At 38.1% G+C, this 23,185-nt stretch overlaps 1 protein-coding gene across 1 annotated transcript; it reads left to right on the top strand.

Moving 5' to 3' along the window:
• Window positions 1-7,205: 7,205 nt before the first annotated feature.
• LOC132018630 (cytochrome P450 2K6-like) lies at window positions 7,206-22,587 on the top strand. Its single transcript, XM_059401553.1, has 9 exons — window positions 7,206-7,313; window positions 8,458-8,620; window positions 11,311-11,460; window positions 12,927-13,087; window positions 15,467-15,640; window positions 16,262-16,403; window positions 16,767-16,951; window positions 19,030-19,171; window positions 22,400-22,587. The coding sequence occupies exons 1-9, from the start codon at window positions 7,206-7,208 to the stop codon at window positions 22,585-22,587; spliced, it is 1,413 nt and encodes a 470-aa protein (XP_059257536.1).
• The last annotated feature ends 598 nt before the right edge of the window (window positions 22,588-23,185 follow it).

Raw genomic sequence — 23,185 nt, forward strand, 5'->3', positions numbered from 1 at the left:
ATTCATCAAGTCCCAGTAGATAACCCATCCTTCATCACTACCACTGACTCATCCTTGAGACAGGTGATCTCCTCACCGCCATACTTTATAACCATACCTTACCCTTAATTTCCTTATGACAAACATTTTCACGTGGTCACTCTCTTAACTCTTCTTGGCTCCACCATGAGCAGTCTACTTACATTGTTCAGGCTCCAACAACATGTTCTGGTCTGAGCTACCGAGTCACCCTCACCACCACATGGGAGGGTGGTTCTACCTTTAGTGGCAGAACTGATTTTTCATTAGAAGAAGAAATGGAAAGGGGAAAAGGATGAAGAAGAGTCAAATTTTCTTTTTTTGTCAGAGGAATAAAAAAACATTGATCTATCACCCTACAATAACTGTCTTCTGAATTTGCATTATGGGATTAGCTTTATCCCATTTTTTTAAAAAGATTTTATTTACTCACTTGAGAGACATTAAGAGTGCACAAGAAGAGGGGGAAGAGTAGAAGAGAGGGAGAAGCAGTTGCCCTGCTGAGCAGGGAACCCAAACCGGTGTTTGATCCCAGGACGCTGGGATCATGATCTGAGCCAAAGGCAAATGCTTAAGAGACTGAGCCACCCAAGCACCCCAACTCAATTCCATTTCAGAAAAGCCTTTTAATCTTATAGAAGGAGCCAGGGATTACATTTGTATTGAACTAGGCTAAATTACCATTCTTCTCCAAAACTTCTAAAATGAAGCAAAATAGAGCATGAAGTGATTGAAAAATATGACTTTATAAGTTGCTGTTTCAATGTGTGGTAGATGTTTACCCTGTGATACATTAAGGACATTTTGTTTTATCCTTGATTTCAAACATAAAGTGACTTTTTAGTCCAAAATGGATTTTACTAGCCCACATTGATGACATGGAACACACTCCTCTTACAGAGCAAATGCTATTTGGGGAGGGAATATAGGGGAACAAAGTCCAGACCATAGTGCAGTTGTGAGCTGCACTATGATGTTTTCACTCCCAATCTTCACCAACAAAACAGGTAGCCAGCACTCAGTTCATTACAAAGGCAGGCAAAAATATATATAAGCCAATTGATGAACACCTCTCCACTTATTCTTTGAATAAATTCATGGGGGAGAATTAAAAATCTCAAGGTCAGGTACTTAAAACAAAACGTGAATTGGGTAAGATGAGACAATTAGGAGCTACAGAAGTATCTCTCGGATCTCATCAAAGTAGAAGCTAGTTCAGTTCAATACTATTCTCTTAGAAGCACTTTCTAATAATTAGCACCAATTCTTTAATGAGCTAGAAATGAGAATTTACATCATATCTCACAATACACCATTTTGAGTTTATTGGCCATAAGTATGTTGGGTAAATTGTAAATATTTCACATTATGGTTAGTAGAGTCCATCATTCTCAGCAAATCCTTTTGATATCTTCAAAATTTTCCCAGTAAAAATCCCTTTCAGATAACATTGTATCACACAAAATGACTGGTTAAAATTCAAGTCTCTGAAGTGAGTAAAATCAGGTACAATACCTTTCTCATCATTTTCTTAATATATAGTAGAAGTTCTCTTTTACTGGCATCTATTTTACTCAACTCATTGAATTAAACTAGCTGTCTAATCTATTACTGTAATCATATTTTCAAAGCAATTATATGTTACCAACTTACTTGATAATTGTTTGAATGATCTGATTTTAGCAACTTGCCAACATGAAGCCTTTCTAAAACAACCAGTTAGAGACCACTCTAAATGGTTTAAGTGTAGTAAATGGGAGTGGTAATTTCTACATTGAATTTATTAAAAAATACAGAGTCTAGGAGTCCTCAAGAATACCCTCAGGTTCAATAATTTGTTAAAAAGAATTCGAATTTCAGAAAAAGCACTTATCCTCATGGCTGCTGTTTACTATAGCAAAAGAATAGAGATTCAAAGCAGAAAGATTCAAAGGGTAGAAAGGAATCCCAGAGGTTGAGTCCAGGAAATTCCAGAGGAGTCAAGTGAACTGGACTGTTAGCAATAAAAAAAAAATTAAATAAATTAAATAAAAAAAAATTAAATAAATTAAATTAAAAAAAAAAAGTAATGCCAACCAGAAAGATCACTAAGCCTTGGTTTCCAGAGTTTTTATTTGAGCTTGGTCACAAGACATGATTGACCACCCACATGGCTTATCTTAATCTCATTCCAGAGGTTGAGCTGTTACCACATGGCCCAAGACCACACAGTAAGTCATTATTAGCATAGACTATCTAGGTGACCCAACATCCCCAAGTAAACATATACACTCCTATCAGACAGGAAATTTCAAGGGCTTAGAAATTACCTCCCAGAAGCTGAGAGCAAAGTTCAGACCTCAAACAATTGTAGGTTGTCCGTTTACCTAACACTTTGAATGATAAAATTTTAGTACCTTGTCTATATGGAACCTTCCTAAAATTCAATGCTCATTGATGTTTTTATAAGTGAAATTAGTGAAAGTCTTCATTTCTGTGTTGGACATATCAGAAAGACTATAAAGACAAGTTGCTAAAATAATGACAACAAAAACAGACTGACTTTGCATTAAGTATAAATAAGACAATACGGACTAGAAAATAGACAACACAAAAATCTAGAAAGACTCTTATTTAGATTGCTTATCAAGATTTTTTATCTTATTTAAAGAACCTGAAGTTGAATATCTTAGACAATGAACTTTTTGTGTCATTTATGCCAGGAGATAGACAGGAAATTTCATTTTGCAGACACAGCTCCCCTTCTCCCGAAAAAGATCTTGGCCTTAGACAAAAGGTTGGGAAATAGGTGCATACATGTGGATCTTCACTGACTAATTCTTTTTTCTGGTTTTTAAGTTTTTCAATAACATGCCAAACATTAGATAGCAGGGAACTGACAATGTGGAATTTTATTCAAGCCCTGTGCTCTGGAAATAGCCAATGTTAAAGGATTCTCACCCATTATGCTCCAGAAAGCAAAAGAGCTCACTGAAAAAACAACAACAACAAAAAATCCTTCATTATTAGACTAGAAAAGACTCACAAAATCCCCTTGTTTACCTATGACAAAACCAGACACAGACCTTCCAAATTCCCCTTTTGCCTCACTAAATTATAATCTGAACTACTCATCCCACTGATCAATCAGAACAAAATGTTTGCTAGCCAAGCTTCGTTAAGCTTCTCTTACCTCTAGGCCCCTGAACATTGGTCTGCCTCCAGCTTGAGCCGGCATACAAATCCTCCTGAGAATGGACTCACCTCAGGTAGAATATTCTCTGAGCTACTATCCCATCATGCCCTGCTCTCATTCCCCTTAAAATATTATTTCTTCTTTCCTTTAGTTCTTTCTCATTTTATTCCTTCTTTTTTTCTTTCTTTTTCTCTTTCATTGCCTTAGGAGGCATTTCTTTCAAGTCATTATGCAGTTGACAGAAAAATGTTGCCCCTCCCTGACCCATTTCACCCCTTCACATTCTGGGAGTTTCAGGGAGACTCTCTTCCTGAGGAAGAGCCCTTCTGCCTAGCCCAATTCTGAGGCACTAAAACAATGTTTTTGGTATGTTTATGCCTTGTCCATTCCAAAAATCACTTCAAGTGGTAAATAATACTATTTAGATTGATTGATTTGATTAAAAACCTTAAGTTCTACTCTGATGGCCTTTTTCTGGAAGTTTTTGAAACTTGGGTTCACATTTTAAGCTAAGAGATTAGTTGATAATTATTGACTGTAATTACAGATAGTTTGTTGAAAATTTACCAGTTTTCAAGCTTTACCATATTTGTTTCTGCCAACAATCTTCAAGCTGTTTACTGTACATCTTGAGATGCCTCCCCTCAGGAGAAGAGGATATGAGACTATACTTTACTCATCTAGGGATTTTATCAGAACTAAAGAAATATATTCAACGGTCCTAATTCATTGATCAGGTGGCCATCTTCACGAACAAACTATTACATTTTTCTGTACTTACAGATTACTGGATAGCCCATACTCTCATTTTATTTGATTCCCAAGAAATAATCTTGGAAAAGTTTGACATTCTGGTATCCTACAGATGGTCTGCAGAAGTGCCTTCTTAAGTGAAATAGTAAGAGAATCATGGATATCATCTTGGATGCAGTGAGAGAGGTAAGTGTGCAGATTAATAATAATAGTACATTTTATAAAGAATCAATTATTTACATAATTTTCATTTACAACCCACCAGAATGGAACAAATTTTGGGGGTGAGATTGCCCTCACATTTTAAGTAGGAATTTGGGTGCCCTGTAATCCAGTGCCCTGTAAATATAGAAAATATGCCCAATCATTAACAAAGGTAGATAAATGGTCAATAAATCAGATTGTTCTCATATATTTATTTTAACATCGATAAGTCGACTAGATGAATAACCCTTCCTATTGAATCATAGAGTTTAAGTAGCTTGCCACAAGCAACAAAATAAAAAGCAGAATCTGAATTCAAATTTATATCTGGTCAGTGTCAAAGGTCACGTATTTTCATTATGCCATACATTACACATCAAGAGCTGTATAACATGCTTCAGACCCTCCTTAGGCCCAGAAGTTAAATACCATAGATTATATTGGAGTACATAGTGAACTCTCAGTAATAATAATAATAAACAATCATATTGCATGTTATTAAAATTATCTTCCTTGAGGGATGATTCTCCATTCCCCACAATATAAAAGCGTGTTAATAACCTGTACACTTTCTGCTGAAATAAGAGCTTTGGAATCAGGAAAACCTGAATTCTCTCACTTATCAACTATAGGACGTTGGATGGATCACTTCACTATTTTTTTTGTTTTTTTCCTTAAGATGTTAAGTTCTACTCTGTAACATAGTTTATTTATTTATTTGTTTGTTTGTTTGTTTAAGTTCTACTCTGTACATATTTATTTGAGAGAGAGAAAGAGAGCACTAACAGGAGGAGGAGCAGAGGGAGAGAGATAATTTCAAGCAGACTCTCCCCTGAGCATGGAGCCTGAGGCAGGGCTGGATCTCACAACCCTGATAGCCGGACCTGAGCTGAAACCATGAGTTGGCCGCTCAACCAATTGAGCCACCCAGGTACCCCAGGTCACTTCTTAAATCCTCAATTTCCTCATTTGAAATATTGAGATAATAATAACATCACTAGGATCTATGATTATATACTGTATTCCCTATTATTATACAGCAATTTGAAATGACCCACTACAAGTGATTTTAATTCCTGACACACCCTGTTGGATCTGATTGGACTCTTTGTCTCTCAATTTGCTCTTTGTTTTAGGAAAGGACCTTATTTGACAGTAATACAGCTAAATGTGGATGCCATTGAAAAGATGGCTCTGAAACTAACAGTTACTTTCCACGCAAATAAATACCGCTCATTCTTTCGTGCCTATGGCTGCCCCTTTTATATTATTCCCAAGTTCAAGACTTGGTTCAAGAAGGTTTTCATTGTTGCCTGCCAGACAGGGCTAATTAGGATTGTATTCCTGCACCCCACAGCCATGCCAGGCAGAGAATTCAAGCAGCTATGTAAAGAACATTTAGTATCATGGCATTAAGCCATGTGGCATAATGAGTGTTGTGAAGGACCAGACTTAAGTCCTAATTGCAGCTCTACTGAATCGCAATTAAATACAAACCTGAACTCTCTTGGTCCCAGTTTACTTACCTACAAAATCACGGAATCACAGAATTTTGTTACACACAGTCATTGGGTTCCCCAAATTCTAATTTACTAGGAATGACTTTCCAGAAATAAAATATTCAGAAGACTTTAATCACTTATTTGCACCTTCATTTATTCACTAATTTAAGCTCGTTTAGTGCCAGGCACTGTTTCATCTAAACATTGGAGATCCCACAGCTGGGGGGACAGGGTGAAAATAGAGTCTTTGTTTTCAAGAATTTTAAATTCCTTGAAGACAACAAATTATAAACTAAAAAGTAAATATAGAACATGATGGCAAATTCTAGAAAACTTGAGGAAATATTGTTATCAACAAGGTGATATATAAAAAAATTTCAATTTAATCTATTAAATGAGTGCTGTTATTCAGTCATTCTAACACAAAAAGGAGAGATAAATATTTCTTTCTTGAGCAAATCAACTAGAATGGGCTATAGTCCAGAGGCATAGTTAAAGTCAGTAGCACAGGGACACTTCGATTAAGTGTCTACCTTCAGCTCAGGTCACGATCCCAGGGTCCTGGGATCAAGTCCTACATGGGAGGTTCCTTGCTCAATGGGAAACCTGCTGCTTTGCCTACTGCTCCCACTGCTTGTGCTAACAAATAAATAAATTAAATCTTTAAAAAAAAAAAAAGAGATAGTCAGTAGTACAAAAAGGTGGAAAATTTGATGATAGCAAGATTAAAAGAAAAAATACAGAAAAGAATACAGACATAAACAAATGAGAAAGCTTACCAGGAGAGAAAAAAGGAAAAAATGAGGAATGCCAGGCAGTAAATTTTAAGTCTATGTTAGGAGCTTTTTATCTGGTCATTTCTAACTCATTGCAATAATTGAACAATTTATTTCTCTCAGTTTAAAATGAAACTAAGGCTCAAAGAGGATGTGTCACCTGCTAGGATCTGCACAGGCCCTCAACTTAAAAACCGATGCTCTTTCCCTGGCACTGAGACTCCTATGAAACTTAGGAGAGTGGAAGGGTGAGAACTTATTGTATAAGAGCCTTGACATTCTTGGTGTGACACTGATACTTGACCAACCATACACAGACCACGGGGTATCCTAGCAAACAATACAATTCTTTTTATTGTGAAAGTGTAGAATATCTTGTTGAATATCTTGTATTTCTCTGAAATATCAAGACAAATCCTTGTTTTACATGAAGAGAAAATCCCTCCTCCAGGCTCTATTAGATAAAACAGGTTGCACTGAGAAGTGAAAAGAGAGAAGTGGGGAGGAGCTGAAATAAGGCAAGCATACCCTGTAGGGCTGAATTCATTTTAATTATAAAATAGATGGTTGACTAGAAGATAGGGCAAATATGACAAGCAATGCCTTCATGCTTTTGATTTGCACTGGAAGCCGCTGATTCTGCCTGGTTGCAATTGCAAACATTTCTATTATCTTGACAATTACTTCTACTTAAAGATAATGAGTGGGTTTGACTCTTCTGTCATAATTCCAATTCTGAGCCTGCTTCTCATTTTTCTTTTCAATATTAAAACCTTCATGACTAAAGCTTCCAAGCAACATTTTCCTCCAGGACCCAGACCTTTGCCAATTATTGGAAATCTGCATATTCTCAATCTGAAGAGGCCGTATCAAACTATGCTGGAGGTAAAAAATGATTGTTCATTTCATACTTATTTATAATTTTTTACCCTCATTCTTACCCTCACGAGTGTATTAGCATGCACACATACTTATGACTAGTTTGTATATGTATAATGAAGTAATTAAATAGGATTCAAAGTTAATTGAGCTGTTTTATTTAATGTTTAGTTTCTTTTAAATTTGGATATAAAATATAAGTAAATATATTTCTATTATTTAAAGCAGTATTGTACCCTGAAATATTTATGATCTGTATCCTTTATTTCAACCACTTTGATCTACATATTCCATATTCTATATCCATATTCTATGTCCTACATATTTCTCTATAAAGGAACTGATTATGATCATAGTCTTACTCTAGAAAATTTTAATTGTTATTAAAAAGAATGTCTGTGGAAGGCACAATCAATAGTTGGGTAAAAACTACAAACTCTGCAGATGACAAGGCTCCATGTGTATGCTTTTTGAGCATTGCTATTTACTATTTGACTTCTTGAAGCCACTGTATCTTGCCTATATGACGCAAATGATGATAACATCTACTTTTTTGGTTATTATGTGCATTAAAAGAGATACTGGCAATATAAATAATACTCTTGTTATTTTTAATTATCAAAGAAAATTGAATGTTTTATTTATAGTAGGAAATGTTGCATAGTAGCACAGAACTAACTTGGACCTACTATGGTTACAGCATCCCACAAAGAATAGGGCGTGAATATGGTGGTCAGGTAGTCAGTGTGTTGGATAGGAAGAGCTTTGTTTTCCTAGAGCCTGGGGTGGGCATTTTCTGAGACCAGACAAAGATATAATAGAGAGAAACTAGGAGTCAATTCCATGATGTTAGAGCCCTGCTACTGGAAATCTCATTTTTAGTATATGTGCTGCCGAAGCGAGCACTGCTACTGGAAATCTCAAACAAAATGGAGTATAAGGACAATCAGTGGATCATAATAATCATGGCTAAAATGGGTATAGCAACCAAGGAGTATCTTTAGTGAACTAATCAAATATTGTCATTTCACAAGAATATAAAACTGAATAATTGGTTAGAATTAAATTTTCAAAGATCAAGATCTAGTTCATTTTTAATTCAGTACCATGTTTTAGTGGTTTCTTTTTTTTTTTTTTTAATACACCCAAGCTCTCCCAGAAATATGGCTCCATTTACAGCATCCAAATGGGTCCAAAGAAGGTGGTGGTACTCTCTGGATATGAGACAGTGAAAGATGCCCTGGTCAATTATGGTGATCAGTTTGGAGAACGATCTCAAGTGCCTATATTTGAAAGACTTTTTAAAGGAAAAGGTAATAAGCTCTAAGCTTAAGATATATCCTTATAGTTAAAATTATTAAATCATTTGCACCATATTATCTTTAATAATTCCTTTCATGATTTAATTTTCCCTTCATCAATATATATCACACAAATAGAATTTACTGAGGAAAAATTTTATGTTTATGGTTTTATTCTCATTGTACATGATAATTCTATTAAACAAATAATTATTAGCCAGAAACTATGTGGAAAGTATAGTCAGCACTACGGAAATACAAAGAGAACAGAGGCCATCAGCTTAAGAGGTCACAGTCTAATGATTGCCACTGATCCATCAAAAAATACAATAGCAGTAGTGTCATAAGTAATATTGAACCATATTTTCAGCTGGATAAAGTTGTTGTATCTTGCTTTTGTGTGTCTTTGATGAATGCCTTGAGGAAATCCGGATGTTATACTGTTCTGTCAGTCCACTAATATAATAACTCTTTAAGTTATTACAACAACCCTTTAATGCTCATTTAATAACTCTAAAAATGGGAATGGTTTCATCTTGACATTATTTTTAGTAAACTTATATTGCTATCTAGTAAAGACTACTAAGCCATTTTAATGCCTCAGCAACTTTTTGAAAAAGCATTTCTCACACTATCCTTCTCCAACATCATGTTCTTTGAGATATTAGTAGATGTTCTATGCAAAAACCAGTGTCAGTGAAGTGAATTTGAGAAACTACCTAATAAAGGCCTCTCTCTGGGTCACCTAGGTGTCTCAGTGGGTTAAGCATCTGCCTTTGGCTCAGGTCCTAATCCCAGGGTCCAGGGATTGATTCCTGCATCAGGCTCCCTGTTCAGTGGGGAGCCTGCTTCTCCCTCTGCTGCTCCCCCTGTTTCTGCTCTCTCATCTCTGTCAAATAAATAAATAAAATATTTTTAAAAAATAGCAAATAAAATAAGTAAGTAAGTAAATAAATAAATAAATGAACTTCCATTCCTTATAATGCTAAATTGATGTCCTCCACAATGACATGGCTGGGCTATCACTATGCCCTGAAATATACAGGGACATCTGCAGGCCTTTCATGTTCTACTACTGTGTTCTCAAATGTAAATCTTTAAATATTAACATTAGATAGTTTGAAGATTCACATATTTGTTATAAAAGAGTTTTATGCACCACAGGATCCACAGACAGAATGACATTCTTTTAATTTAAGAACTGAACATGAGCAGAATCTAACCTTTGCCAGGGTCCTTTCGAAGGAAGGCTTAACCTCCCATGAAGTGTCAACAGCTGCACAGCAGAGAACTCTCTAGGTGTTTTGGATTTCATGCTGACACTGGCAGGGATGGGGCTGTCCCATTTCCAACACCTAGGTTGCCTTAGTTTATTCTGATTTCTTATTTCAGGAAACTGTTCCTATTTCCAACTCAGAAAGACCTCCCCTGTCTCTGGAACCTCCACAGAAAAATGAGAAAAATGCCAGTGGAGGAAGGGCCAGGGTTAGGGACTGAAACACAAGGAGTAATGCCACCGTCACCACAAACTGACCGTGGAAAAATATGGGCCACTTTGGCAATCCTCTCTCTATTTTTCTGTAAGCTAGCATATACCCCAACTCTTCTAAGAATTTGTTTATTATTTCCTTTAGTCATGCACAAATTCACATAACTGTTGTAGTTAATAAATATTTATTAAACACCTACTCTGTGCTATAGCAACACGTGAGCCTAGAAATTAGTATTCCACCGGTGTGGAAGCTTCGCTACACCTCTTGGTAATAATTTACTCCTAACTTTTTTCTCGGGTGAGTCTTGTGTCTGTAGTCCAAATCTTTCCCTAGCAAAAAAGACTTTGTTTTCTAATGTTCATCAGTCCCTTAACCACACCTAGCATGATGTAAGCTTATAGTAGAGACTCAGGATTTGTTTAACAAATTTGTCAGAGAAATAGAACTAAAACCGAAATCTTCTCCCAACCCAGAAATCCTCCTCTCCACAAACATAATAGAAAAAGAAGACAATTTTATTGTTGAATAAGCATCAGACCAAGATGGGATGTGTATCACAGACAATCCACTACGAAATAACAAAGACAGAAACAAATATCACTCTGTTATACAATCAAGCAGACTCAACCCATTACAAAAATGTTCTCAGGGAAAACAATAACTAGTCCTCAATAACAAGAGGGCTTGACAGCACCATTTGTCACCCATAGTTCATCCTAGATACACCCAGTAATCGGGGTGACCATCTGTGTTAATTGTCTGTATACAAAAGAATAATAAAGTCTTCATATCTTTATGATAGGAGGCAGTTTTAAAATTTGGAGCAAGTCACCCACCAAAGTGAGGCTCTACCCTCCCACAGAAACTGGGAGAAAGGGACACTTTCTTCCTCGATGTTTATATTCTGAACAGATGGCCCCCAGGCCGCCAAGAAAGCCATTGCTAGGTCACAAAGTTGACAAAAGACCTATTCATACTTTTAGAGGGACGTATATGTGATATACGTCATATGTGTATGTTATGATTATCTATTTATGATTTTAAAAAAGGGAAAAATACAAGTCTTCTAAAGTAAATGCTCTGAGTGAAAGAGAAGCCTCTTATTTCCAACAGGGAGAAGAAAGCCTCTCTTAAATTTTTACTTGTCCTTGAAAATTAAATATTAAAAACCTTGCGGACATAATTTTCAAACATTTTACTCGTTATAAGGAATTGTCTTCTCTCATGGTGAAACTTGGAAAACTATGAGAAGGTTCAGCCTGACCACCTTACGGAACTTTGGAATGGGCAAGCGGCTCATAGAAGACAGGATCTTAGAGGAATGCCAGCATCTCATATGCAGCTTCGAATCTCACAGAGGTGCGTAGAATGAACTAAACTACATCTTATTTTTCATGAAGAAGAAGCCAAATGCTATATTTTATTATGTAGAAATAATTTCAGTCTTGTAGTAAAATTCTTAGAATTTACAAATAATTCCCCAAATTGTGCTCTTCTGTAAGATTCCCAAAATATCAGCATTTTATGTTAGCCTTCTCTCTTGCTGTCTTTTTCTAAGCTGTTTGAAAGTGCTTTGGAGACATGCTCTCTCTTTATTCCTAAACAGTTCAATGCATTCCCTTGAAATAAACACATTCTCTCACATTCCCAAAGTATGATTTTCAAAACTCAGGAAATTAGTATTGACTCAGTAATCCCCTAAACTTATTTGTCCAGATTTTGCCATTGCCCCATTAATGTCCTGAATAGCAAAAGAAAATCCTGACCCACGCATCATGTTCACTTGTCATGTCTCATTTACTTCCTTCCATCTGGAACAGTTCTTCAGTAACAGGTGTATTTCTGATCTCTTTAAATGATATACAGTTAATTCCATATTATTTAAATATTTTATCTCTTTAATACTTTAATTTATCTTTTCCTAAATAAATTGAGCTCATTCCTTACTTATCTTCACGGATGCAGGTAGCAACATGAAGAGAAATGGTCAAAGGCAGGCAAACCTGAGATGAATACAGACAAGAAACAGAAAGCTCGGGGACTCATGTGCTAAGTTAGCAGTCTCTGTACACAGAGAGCCCATCAGCAGTTTGGAGAAAGTAATTACAGAAAAATATATTTTCCCTCTGCAGTGTAAAGTCCTAACAAACATTAATTTCTCAAGTCTTTGTGTACACAGTATCTGAAACACCCTTAAATTTATATACTAAAAAGGAAACATATTCCCTACAGAAATTCCCCCAAGCATTCAGCCTCCACATTAGGGTAGGTGCTGATGTTAAAAGTAAATCTTAGCATTCTGGTTGCCAAAAATAAATGTACATCCACTAATGTATGTTTAATGATCTAAATAGTTTTTAATGATGCTGAGGAAAACAGGACCCAGTAACAGAAGAGGCTAAAACAAGAGGCTCTAGGTAAGGTTCTTTCAAGTAGAATCATTTTAATCATCTAGATATCCTCTTTTAAATTTATGAACTTGATGGTAACCTTCTAGGTTGATATTTTCTCAGATGTAATGCATTAACACTTGCTACACACACTGAAATGATCCCTCACCTGGAACATTTTAATTTCTTTAACTGAGCCAAATGTAGATTTTCCTCGACATCAATACTTTTAGTTTGCCTTCTGGCAATCTTTTAACCAAATTCTGGATAGTTTTCAAGGTTCATCTAGTCTCACCTTTCCTTAAAAGGCATGGTCACTAACAGTCTTGCTCCTCTATGAAATCTTTAGTGGACAGTCTTGTCCCCATCATTCCAGAACTGGTTTAATACTGTTTATGTGAGTATTCCTAATCTGATTAATGAATTCTCTTGTAGGAAAGCCCTTTGAGGTCAATACAGTAATGAATGCTTCTGTTGCTAATGTTATTGTGTCAGTGCTGTTTGGAAAGCGGTTTGATTACCAAGACCCCCAATTCCTGAGACTCTTAACCTTGATTGGTGAAAATGTGAAGCTCGTTGGAGGTCCCGGGATTGCGGTAACTATATCTTCCAATTCAATCACCTTACTTCTTCTAACGCACACTAGGTTGTTCAAGAGACCATGAAAAAGTGTTTGTCAGAGACTTACCATTTCAAAAATGTACAACTTTCTGGAACATTCTGAGTACAGAGAAGTGACAAGTCTGTTTGATTAACACATCTGATAATTCTCCCATCACAAATTATTGCATCAGGGTGCCTGGGGGGCTCAGTCAATTATGCATCTGCCTTTGGCTCAGGTCATGATCCCAAAGTCCTGGGATGGAGTCCTTGCCCAGCGGGGAGACTGCTTCTCTCTCTACCTTTGCCCCCACTCATGATCTTTCTCTCTCTCTCTCAAGTAAATAAACAAACATCTTTAAAAAAAATACTGCATCAAATATCTTATGATGTATGAGTTGTGAATCATACCAATAAATAGTTTAGTTTGTAACTTCAGTAAATTTTCACAATTTTGGCCATTCATCTTTTACCCATACCACTGGTTATGCATCAACTGTGGGATAAGTCATGAATGAATAAGGAGCACTCAGTAGAATTCACGTAGAAGAGGGAATTTAAACAAAGGAAAACTATCAAGTACTAAAAACAGTACTAAAGAAATTGTTAATATTTATTCTGCATCATATAAGTTCAAAATACTGCTACAATCCAATTTTTTATATTTGTGAGCAGTAAAGTGGCTGTCTTCTAGAATGTAGGGACTAAGTGCCTTGTCAAATAGTTCCCATTTTCTTTCTTTCTTCCTTTCTTACTTTTTTTTTCCTTTCTTACTTTTTTAAAGATTTTATTTATTTATTTGACAGAGAAAGTGAGAGAGCACAAGCAGGGGGAGTAGCAGAGGGAGAGGGAGAAACAGGCTCACTGCCCAGTGCTGGGCTCAATCCCAGGATCCTGGGATTATGACCTGAGCTGAAGGCAAATGTTTAATGAACTGAGCCACTCAGGGGCCCCAGTTCCCATTTTCAATAGCACAACCAACAACAGACAATGCTATTTCACTTTGGAATAATTTAGGTTCTGTTACTACAAGTACAGGTGTACTCTAAATATAGGTGTGGGGGAACCCTGGCACAGGGAACTATGTCTATTTTTTTAAGTTAATTAGAGAAAGATAATTATCATATGATTTCACTCATGTGGAATTTAAGAAACAAAACAGAGGAGCATAGGTGAAGGGAGCGAAAAATAAGACGAAACCAGAGAGAGAAACATATCATAATAGATTCTTAATCTTAGGAAAGAGAGGGTTGCTAGAGGAGACAGGGGTTGGGGGTTGGGGTAATGGGGTGATGGGCATTAAGGAGGGTATGTGATGTAATGAGCACTGGGTTTATGTAAGACTGATGATGGATCACTGACCTCTACCTTTAAGACTTCTAATACATTATATGTTAATTAATTGAATTTAAATAAATTAAAAATAAGTACATAAAAAGCTCAATCCTTAAACAGAATTTTTAAAACAATTTTATTTATTTACTCATTTGAAATGTAGAGAGTGTGAGCAAGTATGCAAGTGGGGGCCATGGGGGGAAGGGGAGAGAATCTCAAGCTGACTCCTTGCTGAGCAGGGAGCCTGACACAGGGCTTGAACCCGTGATCCAGAGATCATAACCTGAGCTAAAACCAAGAGTCTGATGCTTAAATGACTGAGCCACCCAGACACCCAAGTATGTCTAACTTTAGGTGTGGACTTTTATCTTCAGTATTTATTAGGTAACTTGGGTGGTTAGGGACCCCTTATAGAATCTGATTAAATATATAAAGAGCTTATCTCTCACATACATGAATATACCAAGAAACACACCAAATTTAGCCAACAGTGAAGTTCTTCCTGAACTTTCTAAGGGTTAGGGAACATTAGATTATATAGTGCTTCTCTAGGGACCCTAGACACAGTAAGCTAGATCTAAATAACAAAAATGATTATTCCGATCCTACAAAGAAACATCAGTGGTAAAGTGAGTGTGCTATATAGCACTAAAATGGTTTGATCTGGAATCACCTAGGAGTTTGCAGGAAAAACACAGATTTATAGCCTTAACCAAAAAGCCAATATTGTTTTCGTGGCTCGCCTAACCTCTGAGTAGATGTGTTACTACTGGCATAATATGCAAAATACTCTGGGTACATAGAACTTACTATAAACCATACCAATATCCATTGTAAGTTACCTAACTCCACTAAGTGAGGAAATCATGTTGTCCATTCCATGTCAGTTTGCCAGCTGGTTGAGATAAAATTGAAGTCTAAATGGGGTGCTATTCTATAATCCTTCCAGAAATAATGGTGTCATTCCCGCTACTGCGTGCATAACATGTGTGTATTTAACTTACTTTGTTATTTTTTTATTCTTTTTTTTATTCTTTCAGATTTTCAATATGTTTCCAGTTTTGGGGTTCCTCCTAAAAAGTCATAAGACAGTACTCAGGAATAGAGATGAATTATTCGCTTTTATAAGGATGACCTTCCTAGATCATCAGCATGACATTGACAAAAATGATCCAAGAAGTTTCATTGATGCCTTTTTGGTCAGACAGCAGGAGGTAATGGTGATACCTTATCATATTGTTTATTATTTAATTTAATTAATAGCATCTGGAGGAAAAATATTTCTTGCAAAGAAGAAAAATCATTGGATTCAATTAAGTTAGTAATGGTAGACTTATACCCTATCAAGAATGCTATTTACTAAATTTTCCATTCTCGAATATTTTCCACTGCTTTTCACATCACTCTCAAAAAAAAAAAATAAAAATCCAACACAAGATATATAGAAGACCTTGAATGTTAGCTTTTAGAATAAGTATAGCATTCCTTTTATTGCAATTTTGAAAATGTGTTTCAGTTGATGAACCCAAGAAAGATTATATAATGCCATTTTTTTAAAAGAAACAATGTTGGGCACATTCTAATCACTCAGTCAAAAACTAATTTCCAAAATGGCAAACAGCTTTTCCCATTGTTAGAATTATTTATCATCATTAGCATCCAGGATGTGCTTTATTTGAAAATTCTGTACAACATCCTAATAATAATAATAAAAAATTCCACTCTTTTAGGAAAGAATGCCAAGCATTTTGCTTTTTCAATTCATGTTAGGTTATTTGCTATGATTGTCAAGTATAAAATTTTTTCATCACTCATGATTCCTTTTCCCCTTTCAGGAGAAAGGTACATCTACTGCCTATTTCAGTGATGAAAATTTGGTGGCACTCGTTAGTAACCTGTTTGCGGCTGGTACAGAGACCACAGCCTCCACGCTACGCTGGGCACTACTGCTCATGTTGCGATATCCTGAAGTCCAGAGTAAGTCTCTAAAGATTCAGGCCATTGCCTGAAGGAAAGACTAAGAAATCTCTTGGGATGGAAAAAGCAGAATTCTGCCAACCTGGATACCTTTAATTTATACCCGTAGGACAGTGTGCCTTTAGTTTCCTTTGGACATAAGAAAGTAGATTTTGCTCTCCAAGCTTCCTGAGACGGTCAACAGGTGTCAACTCTTTGCAGGTGTCACTCCATGCAGGTCCCCAACGGGGCCTCAGGAATAGAGATCTAGGAGTGCAAACAGTGCAGAAAAAAATGGGTCAGAACTCAGAAAGCATGGAAGGAAAACTGAGAAGATTGTTCCAATATCTCTCCCCCCACCTCTAATCAGTGCATTTTGTCCAGAAAAGGTCTGTGATGAGATCACCAAAGTTGTGGGGTCAGCCCAGCCTCGAATTGCACATCGAACTCAAATGCCATACACAGATGCCGTCATTCACGAAGTACAGAGATTTGCTAATATCCTGCCCACAAGCTTACCTCATGCAACAACCACAGATGTGATGTTTAAAAATTACTATATTCCTAAGGTAAGGGTTTAAAAGGGGAAATGAGGGGAGAGGGAAAGGATGTCAGCTGCTCAAAATCACAGAAGCACTGAAATAAGCCGCTGCAGGCAATCTCAGCCTGCCTTTCTTCCCATCCTCGCCTGCTTCTCTCTCCCCCCTTCCCTTTTTCCTCCTTTTCTCCCTCCCTACCGTGCAATAAAAGGTAACTGAGTGTGTCAGAGTGTATGTGCACAGAATAGGTGGTAATTACTCTGCACAAGGTATTATAAAATATTATTATTTCCATGCTGTATCTGAGGAAACTGAGGTTCAAAGAGTTCAAGCGAGGTGGGTGGGTAAGGGGCCCAGATCGCGGGAAAGACTCGCTGCCTCTTCAAGCTGGTTTTCCCCACGCAGGGCCCCCGACAGCATCACCCCCAGCCCCGTGTCCCTCCTCACACAGAAATATGCTCGGGCCCTCTGCTTCTCAATCTTGAGACTTCTTGAGGCATTCCTGTGCTTCCCCCTGACAAACTGAAGTATGCGTTGATCTTTGCTAAAAGTACACCGAAGGCAGAAATTGGCCTAGGATCAGAGCATGCCCATAGCGCTGATTCTTTTCCTTAAAGCTTCGCCGGATCACTGCTTCTGGGCCCATCTCTACGTGAATCCACAGGGACCACTGGTTACAATGCCGCACTCCCCCCACACCATCACTTGCTACCCTGAGCGTACCCTACAAACGGGGCAACATTCATCTTTGGAGATTCTCTTCCTAGCATTAAACACGCTGTTGGATTGAATTAATCAGATAAGTAGCTGATGAAAACAAATATAACCAATATCAAAACAAAGAAAAGGAGACCTCCCCCCCACCCAAGGAATCTATAATAATGGCAGGATTTGGGTTCTCGTTCTCTATCTGGCTGCAAGCTAGGGAGAGCACTGTTACCAGAGCTTTGCAGGTACAGGGGGTCTCACATGCCCACCATGCTACTGGCAGCTAGGTCCCTCGCTTTCACTGAGCTCCAGTGGAAATAATCTAGCACAGCTGTTCTGAGGAGGAAATATCCACAATGCCCAGGTAAATATAAATAAAAAAGAAAGAAACAGGGTGTCTGTGTCAGGGTGTCAGTCCTTAGGTGTCTGCCTTCCCCTCAGTTCATGATCCCAGGGTCCTAGGATAGAGCCCTGAATCAGGCTCCCTGCTCAGAGGGAAGCCTGCTTTCCTTCTCCCTCTCCCCCTGCTTGTGTTCTCTCTCTTGCTGTCTCTATCAAATAAATAAATAAAATCTTTAAAAAAAAAAAAAAAAAGAGAAAGAGAGAGAGAGGAACAAAGGAAGGTGTAGAAAAAAACACTTTAAAGCCCTTGTTTGCTTTTGGTGACTCAACAGCTATAGAGATTCATGCACTGAAACAGCTAACAGCAATGACAGTACTGTGAAGCTTTCTAGAGGAAGCTGTGATTAACTACAGTGAAGTGTGAACACTGTCTTTAATGCAGGGGCAGGCTTTTCTTCCCACTATTCTAGTTTGAGTTTTCAGAGTGCTCTTTCCTGTATCACAGTTACAATTCCTTTCCTTGATGGTTTTGGTTGTCTCAGAGCACATGGTGAGCTGTGGAAGGGGGGTGGGGGGGCAACTAATATTTGAGAATTTGCTTTGATAGGCTTGTTCAGTCTAGTTTGTCCCCTGTCACAGTCCCTGGAGGTATAAGAGCAAAACCTCACTGAGCCGGCACCAGGGTCTGTCCTACATACTGCTGCGTCTGAGGCTCACAAGTCACCCCATGAGGGTTATTTAATTTCCTTCATATAAATGTAGAAACTGGGATATATCAAGAGTTAAATCATGTGCCATTATCTCATAGCAAACACAGAACTAAGTAAAGAATGTTTCTGGTTCTGAGTCCATAGATTGTGTTTTTTAGGAGGTATCGAATAAAAAAGTGGTTGAGTAAGTGAATGTTCTACACCAATCCCAAGCCCCTCCTCTTCCCTCTTCTTCCAGATTCTTCCAGAACACACCACTTCTGAAAAATTACCAACAGGACCTTCACACATTTTTCAAGAGTCACTTGTTAAAGAAACGACTATCATTAATAGCACTTCTGTTTCTAGGGCACCGAGGTCATCACTTTGCTGACCTCTGTACTTCGGGACCAAACACAGTGGGAAAAGCCAGACACATTTAATCCCGAGCATTTCCTGACTTCCACTGGAAAGTTTGTCAAGAAAGACGCTTTCATGCCTTTTTCAGCAGGTAAGGTCTCCGCCTTTGAGACAGGTGGCTTGAGAAATCTGGAGAGATTTGGCCTTGTCTGATGACTGTACTTAGGTTTTATATATATATATATATTTTTCATGTGGCACTAAATTTCAGAAATATGGGAGAGTAGAAAGGGCCTTTCCTCCCCAGGCTTTAAATTGGCTGTAAGACATTAGGCATTAGAATGGCATTTTCTTAGGGAGCCCCTGAAGATTCCTTATAGCAGAGGCTAGGGTAGAGCTTTGAGAATTTGAGGAGAAAGTTAAGCATGGGGACAGTGGATAGCCCACTTCACTCCAACCAGAAAAGCTTTGCTTGCTTGATTTATTTCTTGATTGATTGATTGATTTGACTCTATGCCCAGTGTGAAGCCCACTGCGGGGCTTGAACTCAGGACCCCGAGGACCAAGTGTTGGTGGCCTGACTGAGCCAACCAGGCACCCCTGAAAAGCTTTGCTTTAATATGTATAAATGCCAGTGTTACTCTTAGGTTTCTTTGGTAGGGGAGGGAGGGAGGGGGCTTGGGATTAGGCAAGAGAGAAGAGCTTTCCACTAGAGTACATTTTGGAATCCAGGGAACGAAATGAATTTACTCTATAATTTCCTGGCTTCTTAAGAACCTGAAATGAATACTCCATTCCTAGAAAAGAATCTTAGCAAAACTACACCATAAGCAGTTTGTCACCTTGTACCTTTCCACTTACAAAAACAATAGGTTAGCATTCACTCCGTATACCCATTCAGGGATAGGTAAACAGCAGTCACCCAAAGGATAGACTTTTCTTACCTACTGATAACTAAGGGATACAGAGAGATACAAAGTACAATGCATTCTTCTAATTTTTACACACAAATACACGGAGGATTATACACGAGGAAACAGCACATGTATTTATGACTTCTACTTTAAATAAAAACATAATATCACATCTGGAACTGGAGTTAAAGGAAATGAAAAATAATCCACATGTAATACAAAGTGCTATGAATTCGATTTTTATTATGTTTCCTTGCATTAGATTTTGGGGAAAAAAAAAAAAAGCTATGGAAACAAACAATGATCTCTGGAGGGCACTTCAGCTACATCTAATTCCAAACCTTCACTTTACAAGTGAAGAGATGGAGCAATTACTTTATCATACATAAATTATTTTTTCCCTAGACTCATCTATCAAATCTTGGATTTACTGATGTTTAGAGAGCAGAAACAATGTTCCCCTTGACACCCCCTTGTCTCCATGCACAACAATTACTGTTTTTTTCTGACCAACTGTGCCTCCAGGTCCTTCCTGGTTTCTCACATACCTGGGCTTAGAGGCTTCTTTGGACTCTGAGACAAGCAGCAAATAGTCCAGATTTTTGCAGAGTGGGCCATCTTCAAACAAGTTTGGCAAAGTATACCTCAGAATTCCAAACATCTCCAGATATACTGAGTTTGTGTATGTGTTTCCTGCTTTAGAAAATCTAGGAGTAGCGATACTCTGTTTTATCATAGACAAACAAATGGAAATATTTTTAAAATATAACAACCACAAAACCATCACAATAAAAAAAAATCATAAAACTAATGTTAAGTCTGAAGTCCTCATGTTGGTCCTTACTCACTGCAATAAGATAGATATCTTGCTCTTTGGTGGGCTTATTTGATCTTTGATCACAATCACTCAACTAATTTTGCACAGAGCATTTCTTCTTAAGATCAACAAGATCAGTTGCTATGTTTTCACCTATATATCCTTAAAAGTAAAATAAAACAATGCATGCTTTGTTTTGTTGGGCAGCTAGACTCAGCTTAACTGAATAAACCTAAATATAGGGTAGGTAATTCATACCCTAAGTTGCATTATTTATCATCCATTAGATGACACCACTCAATCATACATGTTGTTCTGGGCAGCTAGAAAGAACTGATCCCAAAAGCTAGATTAGGTACTCCTTCCATGGGCTCCCTCAACACCCTATCATAACTTGTGACACTGTATAATACTCACCTAGTTCTTTGTTGGGCTCACCTACTGGGTAGTGAACCCTCCCTGAGCAATAGTTTCAGAGCCAAGCTAAATTAAATACCTGTATCTCCTTGACATTGCACATACATCGGTGGACTGAATTGTTAGCTTTTATTTAATAAACATTTTCCAACAGAGAGATGTAGTATACATTGCCTTTCACCTCTAAAAATCCTGCCTTGGTAGTAGACATCGTGAAAAACTGCCCCCCACTATCCTTTGTGGTGTTCATCTATTTCCTGGAAGTCCCATTTAAACCAAAGTGCTACGTTCCTTGAGATGTAAAATATCTACATTCCAGCATTTTTCAGAATGTTGAAGTCTTTTGTGACTCAGTACCCTTGAGAGTTATCTTCCAAATTACATAAACCAACAACAAAGGAAATCTAACTGGACCCTCTTGTTTCAATAAAAGCTTACCTAGAAGACTTTCTTCCTCAATTTTATTGACTCCACTTTTCAGATACCTTGATGTTTCAAAAGTAATACGAACTGGGGCACCTGGGTGTCTCAGTGGGTTAAAGCCTCTGCCTTAGCTCAGGGCATGATCTCAGGGTCCTGGCATGGAGCCCTGCATCAGGCTCTCTGCTCAGCAGGGAGCCTGCTTCCCCCTCTCTCCGTGCCTACCTGTGATCTCTGTCAGTCAAATAAATCAATAAGATCCTTAAAGAAAAAAGACTTGGGTCTACGTAGCCTCTGGCCTCAGGTCTTAGGCTCCATAACTCATGTTCTAGGCTCATGTCAGAGCAAAATAATTTTAGCCCTGATATACATCATGACCCTTCCATATCCCACCACATCTTTCCTGGCTGACTTCTTCTCACCCTGGGCACAAGAGCCGAGATATAAAGCTCTCATACAAACAGGAGGCCTCCCTGACCCTTCAAATTACATTGGGTACCTTCACTATCTATTCTCATGACACACTAGGCTTTACCCTTACATTTTTCACACTGAACTGTTAATGTTTGTTTAGCTGCTTCTTTCCCTCATGGGGGGCAGTTACGGGGGACATATGTACTTGGGTAGATATGTACTTGATTTTGTTTTTCCAGGGCTTTGGCAGAGCCCATGAGGCCCACAAGAGGCTACACAACTAATCCACACATTCTAAAATAGAGAAATCACACATGGACAGCTTTTGTCTCTATCCAGATTTGTTTCAGTTTTTGTGCTCCTATGTCTCATAACCCTCTACTGAGTATTTCTCCAGGGCGCAGGATGTGTGCCGGTGAGTCACTGGCCAAGATGGAGCTTTTCCTGTTCTTCACCAGCCTCATGCAGAAGTTCACCTTCCAGCCACCCCCGGGGATCTCGCATCTGGACCTGGACCTAACCCCAGACATTGGCTTCACCACTCGACCAATGCCTCACAAGCTACGTGCCCTGCCCCGGGCCTAGGCTCTGCATTGCAAGCAGCAGCCCCTGTTCTTAATGGGCTCCTTCACACCAACTCCCCTTTCCTACATTTCGCCAGACGTGATATTCTGCCAAGTATTTCAGCTTTATTTAAACAGTCAGCCACATCATTGCCAAGCGTTCTCGTGTTAGGTCAGACTGGGTTCCTGGACTAATCAATGCAGTAGAGCCTCCTTGCAGTCATTCTCTAAGACAGATCATGTGACAACTAGAACCTTCACTTCCTTCTCTAAGGTCTTTCTTTCCAACCAAAACCGTCCTTTTCCTCCAAGCCATATGAGACATCTAAGTATCACCAGTCGGTAGTTTTAGTTGGTTCAGGCAGGATGACTAGAGAATGCTTTGTCCCAATATGCCCATGAACATCTTCAAAACTGCAAAGAAGACAATTCAGCTTTTAAGTGAGGATCCCACTAAACATAAGATGTAGAAGACATTGGTTTCATTCCATGACTCACCAAAAAAGGGTGGTTAACAACGAGAATTGCTTATGAGTCCTGCCAGTTTGCTGAGGTCGGCAAATGAGTGCGCCCGTTCCTCACTTAACTGGGATTTGCAGACCCCACTTGCCAGCACCCAC

This window comes from Mustela nigripes, chromosome 5 (genome assembly GCF_022355385.1).
Source record: "Mustela nigripes isolate SB6536 chromosome 5, MUSNIG.SB6536, whole genome shotgun sequence".
Lineage (NCBI taxonomy): Eukaryota > Metazoa > Chordata > Mammalia > Carnivora > Mustelidae > Mustela > Mustela nigripes.